The 20,522-nt window shown below is 35.4% G+C and overlaps 1 protein-coding gene across 2 annotated transcripts in view; it reads left to right on the plus strand.

Moving 5' to 3' along the window:
* The window catches only part of LOC125238685 (homeotic protein distal-less), a 174,747-nt gene that overhangs the window by 51,432 nt on the left and 102,793 nt on the right, over window positions 1-20,522 (plus strand). For both annotated transcript variants that reach the window (XM_048146080.1, XM_048146082.1), the window contains exon 3: window positions 2,548-2,735. In XM_048146080.1, the coding sequence (XP_048002037.1) occupies window positions 2,548-2,735 (188 nt within the window). The remainder of the gene's footprint in view (window positions 1-2,547; window positions 2,736-20,522) is intronic.

The raw sequence follows: 20,522 nt of genomic DNA on the forward strand, positions 1-20,522 counted from the left end.
TGAAATTATAGCTACAAGGAAAATGGTGATGGCCAGATTTTTCTTTCGCAGGTACTCGTACAATTGGTCAACTTATTGACTCTACAATTTACATGTAGAGTTGTGGTTCGTAACTAAATTCTTTAAGCTTTTTAGTATCGGCTAACAACCAATTTTGTCATAATGAAAACTGATGGAAAAACCTCCACTTTGTGTCAACACACAGTTACTAAAAATGATAGAAAAGTTTTCCTTTTTTTCTGACAAAGAAAAAAAGGAAACTTCTCTTCTCTTCTCGGGGTCTTTTTTTGTTTTATTCACCAATTTAAAGATTCTTAGGGTTAAATTTGAAGATTGTTACGTTAAAACAACCTTGTTTTAATTTTCCGACATTCACTGAAAATATCTATTTATACTCTGTCAAACAAGTCTGTCAGTAAACAAGAACAAAGAAAACTATATGCGTCCTTTTCTTTAGGGTACTGGAGAAAAGGATACCTATAGTTTTTTTTTCTTATTTACTGACAGACTTGTTTGACAGAATATATTTAAACTTTATTACACATAAATAAAAAAATGTACATATGGCGGACTTCATGCCTAATGGCATTCTTTACCAGTCAACCATCGGGCCAAATAGAGACAAGTAAAAATGGTGCAAAGAGAATGAAAAATTAGACTTAGGTAATAATAAAACAACTGAAGTACTATACAAAATACTGATAAAATACACCTAAAGATAAGAAATAAACAATATATTGTGTGCCATTTTAACATTTACTTCTTTGGTTTAGTAATTTTTCCATAAGCCTAGTGCCTACAAAACATTGGACCAAAGATAAACATTGTTGATTTGAAATAAGAAGCTCTAAAAAAAACATCGACAAATTTATCGACACAATCCCATCCCTATCATCCGTCACATCACTACGGGGGAGTGCCCGCCTCACGGCACGCCATTGTTTTCGTCCGTCCGTCCATCTGTATGTATGTATGTAATTTGTATGGGAGCCATGGGAGCCTTTGTGACTGAAGTGACAGTCATCGTATATGTAACGATAACGAGTTATTAAGCTGTATGACTCAGAGTTCTCAAGGTATACAATGAAAAGTTTTCGAGAAAATACTAGATTTCCTTGAAGAAATAACAAACTATTTTTATCTATCGACCCGATTCGGATTTTAATATAAATCTAATATTAGATCTAAGTACGATATGGATAGGATAAGTTTTTTTTTTGTTTCAAGAAACATCATTTTTGACAGTTTTGACATAATTATCTATCAAAGACATCTTATGGTGCTTCCACACTGGGCTGTTATAAATGTTATATAACACGGTGCGACGCCGCCATTACTCCAATTTAAAAAAAAAATTCATATTTTTGACCAAAATTATTCCTTTCAAAACACAATTTATTATTAGAAATGCCTCTAGAAGTTAAATAATAAATTATAGCAAGTTATTATGCGTCCGTTTTGTCTGAGTACATTTTGGCTGAACCTTAAAACCTAAGTCTAACTTTAAAAAAATCTCCGCCATAAATCCACAATATAAATATTCACCAATCTGAAGGCCATCCATTTTGTAAAATATATGAAAGCCAGCTACTTGATAATATACGTACGGAACATGTAATTACATACTATCGCTGATCGCATCGCCCGGAGTGAAGGCATTTCGGTAACCGTTTGTGCTTCGAAATTCGAATTCTGTGAACTTTTTTAATTTGTTAGCGTTTAAGATTTTCTTTTTAATTTGTCTGTGTTGGTTGACAGTGTTTTGTGTTTTTTTTTTTAATTTTTGCGCTTTCTAGTTCTTGTATTTTGTTTGAAATATAGTGTGGTTACAAATTGGTAACTAGAAAAAGGCGCGACATTCAAATTTTCAATGGAGTGATAGACATTCGCGTCTACTTTTTAATTTGATAGGTACTTTTTTCTAGTAACTTCATAGACAATTTTGTCCTATATTACTTACTTATTGATTTACAGTTTGTCTAAGCTAACTCTGCACCGATGTGTATTAGTAAATTGTAACATCTAAGGTTCCTTTTAACAAATAAAGCCACAATTCGCAAAGCAAACAGTTGGAAAACGTTTAAACCTTTATTCCGGTGTGTGTTTCGATGGCTGATATGCAAAGCGGTGCAGATAAGAGCTATGATATTTATTATCTACAGTTTACGGTATTTTACACTCGTTTCTTACAAATGTAACAGTTTTTAAAATATTTTTCCTAGTTTGTTTATTGTTTGCATATTCAATCAAATCTAACTTTGAAGCAACCATAAATAGAGTCCCATGTATTTTCATTTCGTTTTAGTATTGAATGAATTGACGGAATGAACGGTTACCTCGGCGGTCGGGGTGGTGTATCGGTCGAACACGTCAGCCGCGTTAGCTTCCCGGCTTCGCCACCAGTGGCCTTGATCGCTTTTTCTTTAGTGTATGGTATCTATTTCAGTTTATAATTTATATATAGTAGTGTTACTTAAAAAAACAAATCAAAAAATATTTAATAAAATAATTTGATTTGTTCCCTACATTGTATATCTCTCTTTCCAGAAAAATGCGGCCTCAGCGACGACCCAGGCCTCCGAGTGAACGGCAAAGGCAAGAAGATGCGGAAACCGCGCACTATCTACAGCAGCCTACAGCTCCAGCAGTTGAACCGCCGGTTCCAGCGCACGCAGTACCTCGCGCTGCCCGAGCGCGCCGAGCTGGCCGCTAGCCTGGGCCTTACGCAGACACAGGTAACTAAAACACACACACACACACATACTTTAAGAGGCGGGTGAAGCCCGACACTCACAGTCGAAGTCGCGCCCTCATACTTAAAGAGTCGGGTTGAACCCGACACTCACAGTCCAAGCTGCGCCCTCATACTTAAAGATTCGGGTGAATCCCGACACTTACAGCCCAAGCTGGGACCCTTTGGCGGCCTCATATTTAAAGAGTCAGGTGAAGCCCGAAGCACGCGGTAAAATGCTGTGCACCTTCGGCGGCGCTCTCATACTTAAAGAGTCGGGTAAAACCTGACACTCACAGTTCAAGCTGCGCCCTCATACTTAAAGAGTCGGACGAACCCCGAAACGCGCTGTAAAATGCTGGGCGCCTTGGGCGGCGCTCTCATACTTAAAGAGTCGGGTGAAACCCGACACTTACAGTCCAAGCCTTTGGCGGCCTCATACTTAAATAGTCGGACGAAGGCCGTATACGGTATAATGCTGATAGACGCTTTTGTAATTCTTATAATCTATATACTGTTTTAAACGGCGTTTTACGCTAGTTCTGTTGAAAAAAAAACTAATTTTACAATCTAAAAGAGTATTTTAAGCGAAGAAGCGCCCTTACGTCGGGATGCGCCCCAGCCCCACCCTATAGGTTCAAATGTAAACTCAAACTCAAACTCAATAGTTGCGTTGAGACCATAATAATTACTTTTTTTTTTGTTAGCCTATTTGAGTGTCCCACTGCTGGGCAAAGGCCTCTCCCCTGGCTCTCCATGACTCCCTGTTCTCTGTTTCCTTTACTTTATAAATCAGCAATTCCCGTTAAGTTTGTACATTTGGATCACGTCTCCGATTTAAATAAAAATTGGTAGGCTGATAGAGTCCATGATGCTCAGCAAGATCCACTAGGTTTCCCAAAATGTCCTATGTTGATTGTATGAAACTTTCCTTTTTTGTTACCGAAAATGTATAGAAATCTGGTAACAAAAAAGGAAGGTTTCATACAAACTACATAGGACATTTTGGGAAACCTAGTGGATCTTGCTCAGCATCATGAACTCTACCAGCCTACCAATTTTTATCAAAATCGGAGACGTGATCCAAATGTACAAACTAAACGGGAATTGCTCAAATATTAAAAACAAATGTTTTGTATTTTGTCAAAAGTCTATCTACTAAAGATATGTAGGTTCACACAGCGCAATAAAGAAAAGATAACAATAGGTACCTATCGATTAATTTTATATTAGAGGGATATATTATTCATAATCAATTGAATAATACCGAAAATCTGAAGAGACACGCACCGCGCAAAAACTTTCTACATCCAAAAAAAAAGTCATCATAAACAAATTATAACCTAATAACACCATATGCTACTTTCTATTATTACCATGCATGAATATTTCCATCTCCTCCCTTAAAAAAAGTCATAGACAACTTTTAACTTTTATTCACTTAGTAATTATGTCGCAGAGCTATAATTAAAGAAGTGTAGACGTTGCCCCATTTTTTATTTAAACAAATTAGCCAGCAATGTATAATCTGCTTTAAAAGAATCTTTTAAGGTTGAAATTCGTTTCAAAACATTGTTATCTGGAACGATAGCGAACGTGCAATTAAAAACGTTCGTTTTTTAAATTCTGTCACAATATTTTTTTAAATTGTCTTTGGTTTTTTTAAAGAGACAGGAAATGACCGATCGGTTCTTTATTCAGTTTTGTAGAATGACCTAAAAAAATAAGTTTTGTTTAAACCTAGAATGTAGGTAAAATTGTAAACGATATATCTCACTGCATATTTCAAGTACCTACTATGGCTTCCGTTGAAACTAAACGGCGACTAGGTATAAACTAAACAAATGCATTATTTATAATGCGTGTTGTATTTATAAATACTTATACGTTTTTATATTCAAGTTTTTAAAACAATACCTATAAATATTACTGAGCTCAAATCCCATAGACAACGCGATGACGTTTTTTCTTTCATTAAATTTTGACGCTCCAACATAACTAGGATAATCCAATAATATTTTTTCTCATTTCAAATATCGAACATCAAAATGACTCATGCACCTCACTATTTCTATGTACGTCCGCTTTTTCTAACCAGCCAGTCTTAATTTGAACGCTTATAAAATTCAAATTAAGAATTACATTCAACCAGTGTTCGACTACGTATAGGTTCTAAGGAGTCACAGTTCGTGTTATGTTGGTTCTCGCTTACATTGTAAGGGATTGGAACGAGACAGGTACATTCGTTTCGATTCGACTCGGAGCGATTGATTCGTCATGTGACCGACGAATGAATAATCGTCATCGAATGATGTGTGCACAGATTAAAAGGTGTAGAGGTTACATTTTTACAATGTTCGTCTACTTCGTCTTAATCATAAACTTGAACTTTAGTGTACTATATATATATTAAAAAAAAAATATTTTTTTTTCTAATTTTGGCGTTATTTATAATAGTGTAACAAGCATAAGGCTACAGTTACGCTTGAATAAAATTTAAGTGTACCTATATTTGTTAACATAAAACCATAGAAATAAAGTACCTTTGAATAAGGTACTTGACAGATAATAAAGCAATAAAATACGTATAAGTTACAATTAAATGGGTTTTTGCTATAAAAGGTGGGTTGTAATGCAGTTTTATTACTGTATCAGTATGCATTAATAAATAAAATAATCGCGTAAACATTTTACGTTCCAAGACAGCAAAAAGACGTAGGTAGTAAAAGTTACTGCATAAACTTAAATATCTGATTTTTATTAATAATATAATGTGTATATTCAAATAACGCACATTGACATTTTATTTAGAACTAGCTTTTGCGGCTTCGCTCGCGTTAGATAGAGACAAAAAGTAGCCAGCCTATGTCACTCTCCATCCCTTTAACTATCTCCACTTAAAAAATCACGTCAATTTATTACTCCGTTTTGCCGTGAAATACGGACAAACAAACAGACACACACTTTCCCATTATTAGTATGGATATTGTTTACATACCTCATTTAGTCCCTGGCGTGAAAGGTTATTTTTAAACATAAATTAACTCAACCAGTTTTTTTTATATTTCCTTTTTTTGTTTGTATAGCCTCACAACAATTAATCTGCATATCGATAATTTTACCATAACGGGAAATTGTGAATACATGTCATAAAACAGCTTTTCGTACTTTGGTAACAATTACGGCAGGTACTCTATTGTTAGCAATAGAAAGGCACCGTTGCTATAATTGATGATTTTACTCCATAATAGTTTTGCGTCTATCAAATGAATTTATTTTCAATAAGTTACAATTTTTTTTTGATAGTTATACTTATAGTGAAGTACTCTTCAAAGTCTGCAAAAATATGTGACGCACACTTATGGTAGTTAGGGTTCTACAAATAAAATCGTGTCAGACATTTTTGCAGCTTTTGTTGTGTTTTAAGTTATAGCAGCTGACTGTATAAGCTAGGGTTTGAACCCGCGACCTCATGATTGAAAGCCACATGGTCTTACCGCTAGTTTACCAGTGCTTAAGTACTTCATATATATTTTTTACTAGCCAAGTTACATAAATAGCTCTTACATAAGAACACTAATCCATAATAACTTCATTAAAAGTTCATAAAAAGAATTACCACTAATCCGCTATGGTATAAATTAGTTCTTACGCCTCTGTTCTTTTGCTCTTTGGTAACGGGAAGAAAAAGTAAGAGCGAGTTAATTTTATTATAATGTAATATTTCTCGATTATGCTGTACTTTGATGAACCGGTGGGTCCTTAGGGATCGAAGTTATCGATGTTTTTAGGGTTCCGTATCCCAATTCGAAAAAAAAAACCGCATGTTTGTCCATTCGCATACCACAGGCATTTCTTTGTTGATGTTTTGCTATTTGAGTTTTTTTTTTATAATTTATATTCTGTATTTTTTGATAAGATTTGGTTGAGTTAAACAACTACTCATTTTGGACTTATACAGTTTGTAATCTGTAATTTTTGTTATTATTTTTGTATGCAAAAAATTGCATTTTAATGAATAGTAAGTTACCTACAAAATTTTAAAGGTTTTTTTTTAATATGGATAGGAACACAAAATTTTAAAGGTTTTTTTTTAATATGGATATTTTTGACCACGATCACACCTGGTTAAAAGAATTACTGAAGTTATTTTTACCCCCGACGCAAAACGACCGACGGGGTGTTATAAGTTTGACGTGTCTGTCTGTATGCCTCTCTGTGTGTGTGTCTGTCTGTGGCATAGTAGCTCCCGAACCGATTTAGATTTAGTTTGCCGGGAAAAGCTGAGTTTGTCGGGAGTGTTCTTAGCCATTTTTCAAAATTTAATAATTTTTTTGGTTATTATTATTGAGACTTGGTTGTTAAGCTAACACCTTGACCAGTAAAACGAGCCGTGTCTATATATATAGCTCCGTCCACATGTCTGCTTGTCTGTAACTTCTTCAAGCTTAAACTGATTTAGCCCGGAGATAGTCTGTTACCGAATACATTAATGAGAACGACAATTTTAATGACATATCATAAGTAATCAACATTTTCTTTCTACGCTTATGAAGACGTAGACAGAACTACTCAACGTTTGATATAAAAACACATCGATACCAATCCCAACTCTTCACAATTCCACATTTACCCACAAAAAATAACCCCCATTTCATTCTAACATTCACTCAAAATTCACCCTTCTCTCACAGTTATTAAAGACACTAACCTCATTTTTGCCATAGATAATAAATTACACATTTGTCTATAGGTGCTGTTTACGATGTATTGTGTAGAAACAATCGAATCGGATGTATTTTTTTCTATTCTGGCAACATTGGCTGCGGATACGTTTTAGTAGACCACGCAAATACGGTGTGCAAAGAAGCTTGCGATTGTACTCTATAGTTTTAGTAATGATTTGTACACTTAATCAAGAGCATTTCGCCAGAAAACATTATTTATTTATTATTAAGAGCCTGCGATGTCCCACTGCTGGGCAAAGGCCTACCCGGTCTTTCCATTCCTCCCGGTTTTGTGCAGTCCTCGGCCATTCTTTCCAAAAGGAGTCCAACTCGTTCCGCCATCGCATACCTATAGGAAAATAGTATACCTACATACCTTGGCCAGTAAATAAGGCAGCCTCAGATAACATGTTAATTGTACTCGGCACCGCTTCGGCTGACAATTATATGTGATCCGATTTCTTTCTTTACTGGCTGAACTATTTCAAAATTTTTAAAGTAAAACCTCCGAAAGGCCATTCCGTCGTATCATTGGCGAGGTTCGCTATATGTTCATGTTCAAGGCACATGCGACATCTGTCTAGTTAAATGTCTGTGCCAGATTCCTAGATGTCATTGATCAAAGTGAAAAACTAAGATATTATTACGTTGTTCTTGATTGAATGATTGACTTTTACTTGAATTACAAAGTTGCCTTTGTTCTTCATAGATAAATAGAATTACCTGTTTATCTAAGGAATGTCAATAAGAGTATTAACCATTGTAACATACAAAACTTCTATACGTTTTAATACTTAACTAAACATAACTTACACTCTTGAAACATACTATATTTAACTAAATATATGTAAAAAATAGTTAAATTACAAATCAATATGATATCTATTCTCCAATAGATCACAAAACATTTGTAACTTAACCTCGCTACCGGCTAAAAAACTATGTACAACCACCTTCATAACTATCTAAACACATTTCAACCTTAATAAGATTGTAATAAGATGAAAAACGTCGATATATTTCTAACGCGTCGCAACCAATGATGCCATCACTAAAACCGTCGCGTCACTATTTCAAATAAAGAACATGACTTTCGAATTTTGAAATCACATCTCATTGGCTGTCAAACGGCGCTCGGCAACCAATGGTCGCTCGTCAAATGTCATGACTCGGCGGTTTTCGAACAATTGTCTTTGGATAGAGGTTAAAAAATGTGCTTCCGTTAGCTTCTGTCTGTTGAGGTCGGTTTTTTCTGTGGCGGTTAGAACTGTTGATATAATATGGATATTTTTAAATATTTGTCGGTACTTTCATGTGCTCTGCCTACCCCCTCATGGGACACAGGCGTGATTGTATGTATGTATGTATTTGTCGGTACTTTGAAATACACTAGGGGTATGAATCTCGAAAAATAATAGGTATTTAGTTTTTGTAAAACATAGATATTTAAAACTAGCTTTTTCCCGCGGCTTCGCCCGCGTACAAAAAGTAATCTCATTCAAAAGTCTTTCAACCCCCATTTCACCCCCTTAGGGTGTGAATTTTGAAAATTCCTTTCTTAGTGCTCCTTTACACCGTATAAGGAACCTACGTGCCAAATTTTGAATCTCTAGGACCAGCGGTTTCGGCTGTGCGTTGATATGTCAATCAATATAAGTCAGTATCTTCTTTTATTTATTTAGATTTCGAGGTCCTAATCGCCAACAGTTGAAACACTATATTACCTGTTTGATTTCTGTCTGTACACGTTATGTACCTAGATTTTTTTAGGTAGTACAGTGAAAATATATAGAAGTAATTTTCTTTCAGAAGTAACTATGTATTATTAAATATACAATCCACTACCATTGCATTGTTTCAGTACATATAGTGAAACACTTATTAAATGAGAGTTTTGAAGGTCGATCAAAGACTGTTAACCTTTGAAAGCTTATTATTAAAACTACCTACTACTTTACTATAACTATATCTAAAAGAATAACAACAAAACTTCATACAATCTATCAATCTTTTATTAAATAAATCAAGCTCCCGTGTGGGAATGATTAATGTATGACAAATGCCATAATTCCGTCAGTATACTGAACATTACGTCATTACAGATTGGCCATGGCTCAGTCATTACTGTGACGTAACTAGACCGTGTCTAAGAATGTTTCCTTTTGATATAAAAAAATGGAACGAAACGCATTTTCGATCAGTGGTAAAATCAAATGAAAAGAGTATATTCAAAAGAAAAATACTTAATCATTTTTCAAGTTTCTATTTAAGTATAAGTTCTAGAAAACTATTCATGAAGTACAGTGAGCTGTAAAATTGCATGGATAAATTATGAATGAATTCATTGATAAATCCGCCATGATCTTTTGCTGCTAATAGTACACACTCAATCATTTTTCTAAATTAAACTGTCAGTTTCATTTCATAACAAAATATACTATAAATTTCAGTAGGAATTCGTACGTTTTTTGAAATTTCCGATAGATTTGACAAGTTCTAATTTATGATTTTTACACCAGTTTATTATAAGACGTAATTCATAATAAATGTATAACTTAAATACCAGACATATTCTAGAAAAAAAAATAATTAATATTTTGAATGTTTTTCTACATGCATTTGCCAGACCAAAAGTCATACCATTGAAACCGAACGTTCCAAAATAGCTACCGACCATTAAAAACATATCGATATAACAATACTTGTGCTTCGAGTACTTTTGTTATTCGTTATACTTCATAATATATCTACCCAATCTAATTACCAAAGGTCGTATCTTCAATATGGTCAGTTATTGCTTCACGGCCAATATAACTTGAGCGCGCATCACTTTTATACGTAATGTCTCAGTAACATCTATGGAGTATGCTATGCTTAATTTGTTGTCTAAATTTCCTAAGAGATGTCGCTGTTCCAGACGCAAACTGCGTAGCGGCAGTTTTTTATAAAATATATAGACGGTCAACAAAACTTTGGCTTTTAAAAAGTGGCGCGAATTTCAAATTTCTATCGGAGTTAAACCTTCGCCCCTACATTTCAATTTCTAAGTGTTATGTCGATGATTCCGCCAAAGTCAAGTCAAGGTTTAGGGAAACACGCGCTTGAAGACAAAATGGCCGGTGAGCCCAACATTTTTCAAATTTGCCGCCATTTTTAGTGCCAAATTTGTTTGACCGTCTATAGTGGGAGCTCAATGTTATACTGGTTGATATTATAGACTACTTGCTACGTTTGGAATGAAACAGTGCAGTCATCCATCATAATTTAGTGGCGGCTATACCAAATGAGTTGTTTTTTAACACTTCAGCATTCGATGCTGTTTGATTTTTAGCGGCCATGATGGGAGTCTATTGTGAGATGTGAGGATGGAATTGTCAGACTATTTTTAGTGTTAGACTTCGATAAAAAAAGTTTGAAAAACGTAATACCGCACTAGAAATGTTATAGGTTATCTTATTCTTTTTCAGGTCAAACATTATTGGTTATTTACATGTCCACCTTAAGATTTTGACATATAACCTCAAAATTAAAATCTTGAAAAAACCCCCGACCGCGACATAGTAGACCGATTTTCATGAAACATGGCTAAGAACACTCCCGACTTATTCAGCTTTCAGACAAAAAAAAATTAATCCAAATCGGTTCATCCGTTCGGGAGCTACGATGCCACAGACAGACAGACAAACAGACAGACACGTCAAACATATAACACCCCGTCGTTTTTGCGATGGGGGTTAAAAATAAAAGTTATCACGCTGTCATTCAGACTAAATCAATTTTGCAACGATTTTGTTATGATTGTCAAAATTGTTACTAAATTGGTATAACTCTACTTGAAAAAGAATACATTTCTTTAAAAAACATCGCATCCCACAGAGTCCCGTATAAGTAAAATTTCATAACCTCAAAACCTGCTTGACCATAGACAAGTTTTCTTAATTTTATAATTACCGGAGAGGCGTATCCGATGATTTTAGGAATTCTTTGGGAGTATTCGATACGGCGATCATTGATAATCGATTTTGTCTTTGGGACATTGACATTCGAATTAATGTGTAAAATATTTTCGATTTTAAAACTTGGCGATGGATTTTATTTTAGTGTTTATTAGACAACATTTTACGCTTAAGTAACGCCGAAAACGTAAGTTGTATAAAGCCTATAATTAATGTGTCCCTTTCCAACGTATTTGTATGATGGAAAGGGACAAACAATTTTTATCCTTTAGTAAACATTAGACTTATATTGACCGGGATATAGACCGTGATTACCTTTTTGATTTTTGTCGAGCTCCCGATATTTCGACGCAGTTGGATGTATCATGAATATCATGATCACGGAAAACTTCAAAGTTCAAAAGAAGACAAAAACCAAAAAAGTAATCACGGTATATATCCCGGTCAATATAAGTCTAATGAAAATAACTGTGAATCATTCAAAACTTTTAGTAAACTTTTATGAAAATTATGAATAAGGGGTTAAATATAATATGAGTATAATTAGATTAGCTCACTAAGGTATATCAGTTTTTAAGAAAATTAAAAGTCACTAGTGTGGCCAACTACATAATGTTTCAATAGGTACCTGGTTACCTACTATTTTGCAAAGTATCAAAATCTGTAACAAAAATATTTTCGCAATTGCTTCATAAATAAGTAGACAAATTATTATAAACATGGCGTGTTTCTTGTTATTATATATAAAATAACTTACTTAAATATAGTGCAGTACATTAAATGTGACATTATTTTGACCTTACTCAAATGACCTAACTTATATTATAATGACAATGATGTCTCATGTTTGAATCCGGGTATCTATAACCGACTTAAATTTTTTTTTTTGGATTCATAAGTTCCGCTTATAATATTGCAAAGCGGGAAAAAACCGAAATAACATATTAAGCTGAAAGTGCTAGTACTCAACGCTGAACTAGTATTCGACATGAGCATTTTATGTCAAAGTGACAAGGTTTAAATTCGAATAAAGAAAAATATTCGTCTTTCAAATTTAACTTTGACATAAAGTACTCATGTCGGATACTAGTTTAATGTCAAGCAGTTACCTAGGCGTGGCACTGAAGCTTTAGTAGTTTCATGTGCTCTGCGTAACCCTTTATGGGATACAGGCGTGATTGTATGTATGTAGTTACCTAGGACTTTCACCTTACTATATAAATCAAACCTTATTTACACTTTAATTGACTATAAATGTAGTAAAAACCAAGAGTATAACTCGATTAGCTCTCTCCTATTCACGCTATCCACTTTATCAAATACACACGTAAGTTTTATGTACTTGAAATACAAGTTATTAAGTTAAAATAAGCATTTTATAACATTTCGTATCATTTAAATCCTGACGGATTAAAAGGGAATGTCTATCGCATTTTATAGGACAATTTATAGGTTTTCATTAAGAAATAACTGTTTCTAGTTGACTCGACCGTTAATTGAAAAATACAGTTCAATTCCAATTGTAAACCATTAAGTCTAATCAAACGAACGTTGTTCTAATTCTTGTAAACACTCAATTGAACTTTAAACTCGAAAAAAAACTAGTTGCACACCCCTGACACGTGACGCCGTTTTTGCGCCAATCGGTGAGCTCAAATGTCAAATCGCACACTAACAAGCTGTGTACGGATGTTTAAGAATGTGGATGTGTGCGTAAATAATTATGGCTAGGGTTGTCAATTGTGCCTTTTTTAGCGCTAGTTGGAACAATAGCTGTCATGTTTTCGATAAACGAAGACGTCAATTAAAGTTCTTTGCGTTTGGTTTTTAAAGCAGATGGATTTTTATGTTCCCTTATGCTACTTAAAAATACTTATAGCATTTTTGGATGAGTCATAGGACATACCTCTATCCTCCTAAACAGTAGGATATGTCAATATAAAAATAATTGAATCATGATAATTAGTAAGCGTCGGTGTTTTTGATGTTTGTTTTATCCTTTTTATAAGCGTATGTCGTAATACGGTAGCTGATTTAATAATATGTATATTGCTTATACTAGAAGTAGTTTGTATAACAAGAAAAGTCTGTAATATTACGCACACAAGTGTCTTTTTATTTTATACACATCTTATGTTTAAGAACAGCGCTTTTAGTTAATTTTGCGGAATTTGATCAATTGACTGAATTTATTTTAAATATTCTGAAGTTAGTATTTTTTTAATTATATCAGATTTTATTGTATTTTTATTTGTTAAAACACATATGTGTTGCCTATATTTAATTATTTATGTATATTATTATGAAGAATATCTAATTTAATAACTACGCGCAAACGATTAGTAATTTTTTTAAATACCTACATTTTACTTTTCTGAGTACTTATTAATTTTCAATATTAGGCTTACTTAAGAGTTTTGAATGATTCACGGTTATTTTCATTAGACTTATATTGACCGGGATATAGACCGTGATTACCTTTTTGATTTTTGATCAAAAAGGTAATCACGGTCTATATCCCGGTCAATATATGTCTAATTAGGCTTACTTGTTAGGGAAACTTTTCTCCAGTTATTTTATGTCAGTTAATCATATTTAAATGATTTAAATACCTAAATTACTACTTCGTCTTAACACTTCTATGCCCGATTTCCCCTGATCCAGTTTAACTGCCCCTATTTCATAAAAGGGCTTAAATAATTACAAATAGTATGGATTTTTAGTTCTTTTTCATAGTTAGAACTAACAGGCAGGTGACGCCGACGCAAGTAGTTAGCTATTTATAATATACACAAGCTTCCGCCCGCGACTTTGTTCATACTAAATACTAAGGAGCTTAAATTCTTGGCTACCAGATCATAAAGCCAGTTTTCGTTGAAGGAAAAAATCATTAGGAAACCGGACTAATTCCAATAAGGTCTACTTACCCTTCAGGTTGGAAGGTCGGATGGCAGTCGCTTTCGTAAAAACTGGTGCCTACGCCAAATCTTGGGATTAGTTGTCAAAGCGGACCCCAGGCTACCATGGGCCGTGGCAAATGCCGGGATAACGCAAGGAGGATGATGACCATATCATAAAGCCAGACCAGATATATTGGGTTGGTAAGAAAGTAATGAGCGATCGATTGAATTCCACATAACATTTTTGAGAGAGTTCTAGAATCTTCTATGGTCGAAAGTATATAAAGGGCGAGTCGCACAGTTTCTCGTCAGTCCTTCACTAGCTGTCGTCGAGCTAATATAAGGAAGAAAATGGACGAATTAAAAGTGCATGTAAGGCATTGCTTACTATATGAATTTCAGTCTGGCCATTCAGCCGCCGAAGCAGTGCGTAATATATGTCAGCGTGTTGCTCCTGAAGTTGTGTCTGAGGTCACGGCGAAACGATGGTTCCAGCGGTTTCGTAGTGGCGACTTTTCATTATCAGATCAACCTAAGTCTGGTCGACCGGTGAAGATTGATGTAGCCAAATTAAAAACCTTAATTGAAGGAGATCCGAGGCTAACGAGTTGTACTCTTGCTACCGAGTTAGGCTGCTCTTATGTCACCATAGAAACACATTTACACGAGTTGGGAAAAAACTACAAACACAGTGTTTGGATACCGCACGAACTTGATAGAGATCAACTAAACCGCCGTGCCGATATCTGCATACAACTTCTGTCTTTTCGCCGCACATTCAACTGGTTGGACCATCTTATCACTGGAGATGAAAAATGGGTCTTATATATAAATCACACACGCAAACGTCAGTGGCTAGCTCCAAACGAAAAAGGAATAGAGGCACCAAAAACAGAGCCTCACACGAAAAAAGTTATGCTGTCCGTTTGGTGGGATATTCATGGTATTATTCACTGGGAACTCCTACCAAGTGGAATGACTGTTACCGCATCAGTATACTGTAATCAGCTTGAAAATTTAAACCAAAAAATCTCTCAGAATCGTCCACAGCATGCTAAAGTTTTTTTCTTACACGACAATGCTCGCCCACACATTGCAAAAGTGACTCGGCTAAAGCTATTGGAGCTAGGTTGGAAAGTGATACCTCATCCACCGTACTCTCCAGACTTGGCACCTACGGATTACGCATTGTTCAGATCGCTAAGCAATGCCTTGAATGAAAAAAAGTTCGATGATCAAGCCCATCTACGACAGTACATAGCTGAGTTTTTTGAATCTAAACCTAAGAACTTCTTCGCCGATGCTATTCATTCTTTACCAGAACGACGGAGACAAGTAGTAGATAACGAAGGCCGTTATATTTTTGATAAATGATTAAAATAATAAATTAAATAAAAATTACAATATTGGTTATGATTCGCTCATTACTTTCTTACCAACCCAATATAATTACTAATATTAATATGAAAGAGGCGCGTTCCTAGCACACAGTCTAACGCCGTGTCTTGCGTGAGCGACGGTCGCGCGACCGTCGCCGTCGCGTCTCATACTTCCATATCGATAAGGTTTGATTTCGTATGCGTCGCATCGCCGTCGCGCGACCATCGCGCGACCGTCGCCCGCGCAAGCCACGGCGTAAGTTTGTGTAGGTCGACTGTTCGCGTTTTTGACAGGCGGTAACTGTGAGGTAACCGAGAGGGGTTGGGCGGCACTTTCAGCGGGGAGCGGGAGTGGCCATACTGTACGATAGTACTCTTTACTATACTGTGCTAAAGTACAGGAAACTTACGAAGATAAATTTTTGATCAGAAACTTGTTCTCTACTATAGTTAGTTTTAATTAAGTTAATAACGGGGTGAAGTTGGCTAGTAAACTAACAATGTTAATTAATATGATATTCAACTTTTAATTACTTTACCTAGTCATGTACAGTCGTGTACAGTTTCAATGTGAACAAAAATATGAATACGAAAATATTAAGAGCAGTATACAGGGTGTAAACCTAATACGGGCGAACCTCTTAACGGTGGTGAGTATAGGACGTATAAATGTAATTAGATAACTTTTACTTAAAATTGAAATATTTTTTTATCCATACAAATTAATTCGGCCCGCAACGTAATGCAAACACACTCCCGTTAAACGCTCGTTGACAGTTGTCATTGATTGTCATCGCAACCACGTTTACAGTACATTGCTGCTGAGATTTTTTTCAAAAATTCATTATGGGGTTAAAATTAAGAGTAAATAAAAAACACCTCTTAATTAATGATAACAATAAGAAGAAAGAAAGAAGAAAGAAAGAAAAGACGTTTATTAGCACAGCATACTTATAACTATAATAGCTTAATCTAATTGTACATAATAGTGGATTGCGCTAAAAGGTCATTACTCAGCTGGGTGTCTCGGCGTGAGCCACATGGCCCGCTCCGCGACGCTGATTTTCAGTAAGGACCAGGAGTTGGACTATTGAATTATACGCCTGGTTTCATTTATCGCCCTTATTACGTTTACGCGCTGTATACCATAATAGTTCTCCCACACTGGGCTGTTATTAAATGTTATATAACATGTATAACAGCCAGTGTGGGAGAGCCATAAATCGGGAATTTCAGCGTAGTGAGCTAGTGAGTGTAGTGACCTTGCCTGCTAAACCGCGGTACTGGGTTTGAATCCCGGTAAGGGCATTTATTTGTGACAAATACATTGAGGCACTTTGTTTGGTCCTTGTTTTTTTATTTTGTTTCTGACTCTTGGAGACCATATACATCTATAAAAGAAATAGATTAAGTGCATTTATTATCTTTAATTGTGATATCAGTTTGTATTTTTTATTATTATTTATTATTCAGAGCCTATTGTGTCCCACTGCTGGGCAAAAGCCTCCCCCCTCTTTTTCCAATCTTCTCTGTATAGTGCTACTCCTGGCCAGCCAATCAAAAATGAGTCCAGGTTATACCGCCATCACCGGTGTGTTCTGCCGGATCCCCGGTTTGACTCGTGGGGCTCCGTGGTTGTCTTGGCCCACAAGTCGTCCGGCATTCGGCAGACATGGCCAGCCCAGTCCCACTTCAACTTAGCCGCTTTCCGAGCTGCGTCTATTATTTGAGTCTTAGAGTGCAGCGTGGTGTTCCGGATCCGATCCCTTAATTTTACACCTAATTTGCTGTGCTCTATAGCTCTCTCGCAAACCCCGAGTTTGGACTTCTGAGCTTTCGTCAAAGACCAGGTTTGAGCACCGTAGGTGAGAACTGGAAGTACGCACATGTCCATGAGCCTACGTTTGAGTTGCAGAGGTAGATCTCCTTTCATTAGGTGTTTCATTGACTCTTCCAGGCGTTTTCAGTGCAGTGCGTCTTTGAACTTCTTTGTCTTGTTATGCCAGAATTTTTTTTACCATGTTTAATTTTAAGTTTAAAGTAGCTTTTAAATTTTGTTGAATCCTTATTATGTATTGTAATGTTGACATGTTAAAGTGCGTTGTGGCCTACTTACTGAATACTTAAATGTTTTTGATTTAAAGGTTCACAAAATTTACCTATATAGCGGCGCTACAAACTGACTGCACAAGTTAACCTGTCTTAATGATAAACTGTGGAATATTAGATTTATTAGATAATTTCCTAATCAGTGCGACTATTCGCCAACTTTCCTGTGATATGATCTAAAATCTAGTTCATTTCCCACAGAATGGACCGAGCCCGGATTGAACCTGTCGAGTGGGTTCGGATATCGTATCAACAGTATATCTGATGTGTTCTACTTAGGACTATAACTTAATAAAAAATTATAACCACAAAATTAAAACTCCCGACCGCGACATAGTGTACCGATTTTTCTGAAAAATGGCTATGAACACTCCCGACTAACTCAGCTTTCAAACAAAAAAAAACTAAATCGAAATCGGTTCATCCGTTCGGGAGCTACGATGTCACAGACAGACACACACAGACAGACAAACAGACAGACACGTCAAACTTATAACACCGTGGAGGTAAGAAGAGGAGTGGAGATAAATTAAACACGACCGAAGTGAGTTTTTTTGGTAAATATAACTATTTTGAAGTTTTTTCCTGACAACAAATTTACTAAGTACTTTGTATTTACCTTGAAAAAGAAAAACATAAAAGTTATAGGTATATTATGTAATAATTTAGTCTAAACTTGATCAGCATACTGAGATATTGACAAGCATAATAAAAAAAATATAGAAAAATAATGATAAAAGCCTTTTATTCTGACTCATTTCTAACTTATTACTTACATCTAAATGTTTATAACCTGTGTGGTGACGGGTTAAGAATTTCACCACCCCCTTTCTTCCCGTGGGTGTCGTAGAAGGCGACTGTGGGATATGGATTAAATTGTGGTGTAGGCGAGAGGCTGGCAACCTGTCACTGCGATGCCACAGTTTCGTTTTCTTTTAACCCCTTATTTGCCCTGAAGCTTTATTAGTTTCATGTGCTCTGCCTACCCCTTTATGGAATACAGGCGTGATTGTATGTATGTATGTATGTACATGTTTATAACTTAAACTAGCAGATCTCTTCATGAGTGAAGGCCTATAATAAACCTCTTAAATTTTATATCAGTTGGAGTGGGTAAAAAAAAAATTATAACACACTTCCGAAAGAGGTCATTGACTCACCTAGTGAGGCTATATTTGAAAATAAACTTTAAAAAATGTTGATTACTTCTGCTTATTACACAATAAACGAATTTATATTAAGAACTACTAGGACATCAAACTAAAATGAATTCTCTTTAACATAAATGTTGCAAAAAAAAAACTCTGTAACGACTGTAACTATAAACTAACTCATTAACTTAACTATAAGATAAAAAAACCGGCCAATAGCGTGTCGGGCCACGCTCAGTGTAGGGTTCCGTAGTTTCCCGTATTTTTCTCAAAAACTACTAAACCTATCAAGTTCAAAACAATTTTCCTAGAAAGTCTTTATAAAGTTCTACTTTTGTGATTTTTTTCATATTTTTTAAACATATGGTTCAAAAGTTAGAGGGGGGGGACGCACTTTTTTTTCCTTTAGGAGCGATTATTTCTGAAAATATTAATATTATCAAAAAACGATCTTAGTAAACCCTTATTCATTTTTAAATACCTATCCAACAATATATCACACGTTGGGGTTGGAATGAAAAAAAATATCAGCCCCCACTTTACATGTAGGGGGGGTACCCTAATAAAACATTTTTTTTTAATTTTTTATTTTTGCACTTTGTTGGCGTGATTGATATACATATTGGTACCAAATTTCAGCTTTCTAGTGCTAACGGTTACTGAGATTATCCGCGGACGGACGGACGGACGGACGGACGGACGGACGGACAGACAGACATGGCGAAACTATAAGGGTTCCTAGTTGACTACGGAACCCTAAAAAGATGTACCTAACTCACTAATTGGGCCTAGCAATATACTAGTCTATGTTTAGTTAATAAGAATTATTTATTATTGGAGTGACATGTAAAATTACTTATAATTTTATCAATAAAAATCTCATTTCTCATTTCTCATTTTTTTCTCAGTGTTATTGACGGCCGAGTAAGCGAGGCCTTCTAACAGCTCGAGTCTTAAAAACATGAATGTAAAAAATCGAGTTTTAAACCATAAATTATAATATAATAAATTTAAAGATCACAGTGGAACAGACTAATAGAACTAGATCAGCATCCTGCGAGACTTGTTCCATGACTCACTGACGCCGCTCATTATTGCGTGCATATTTAATTTAGTCGCTTTATATAACTAACCGCAAATATATAGGTCATACCTATAATACCTAGAACTAGTTCCGCGTAGAAAACATAAATCATTCTGAATATTTATTAGGTATTAGTACCTAAAATATAAAAAAAAAAATATCTCACCATCTTGAAACAAATAATAAAGCAAAATTTGTACAATTTTAATTGGTTTAATAATAACTAGCAATTTTCCGCGACTTCGCCCGCGTCTGTACTTATCCAATCTTGTTTTCCCGTGCAAATATTGTACCCCCATTTCACCCCCTTAGGAGGTGAATTTTGAAAAATCCTTTCTTAGTGCTCCTCTACACCTTATAAGGAACCTACGTGCCAAATTTGGTATGTCTAGGACCAGCGGTTTCGGCTGTGCGTTGATATGTCAGTCAGTCAGTCAGTCAGTTTCTTCTTTTATTATAATACTAGCTTTTGCCCGCGGCTTCGC

The sequence above is a fragment of the Leguminivora glycinivorella genome, chromosome 24 (genome assembly GCF_023078275.1).
Source record: "Leguminivora glycinivorella isolate SPB_JAAS2020 chromosome 24, LegGlyc_1.1, whole genome shotgun sequence".
Classification (NCBI taxonomy): Eukaryota; Metazoa; Arthropoda; class Insecta; order Lepidoptera; family Tortricidae; genus Leguminivora; species Leguminivora glycinivorella.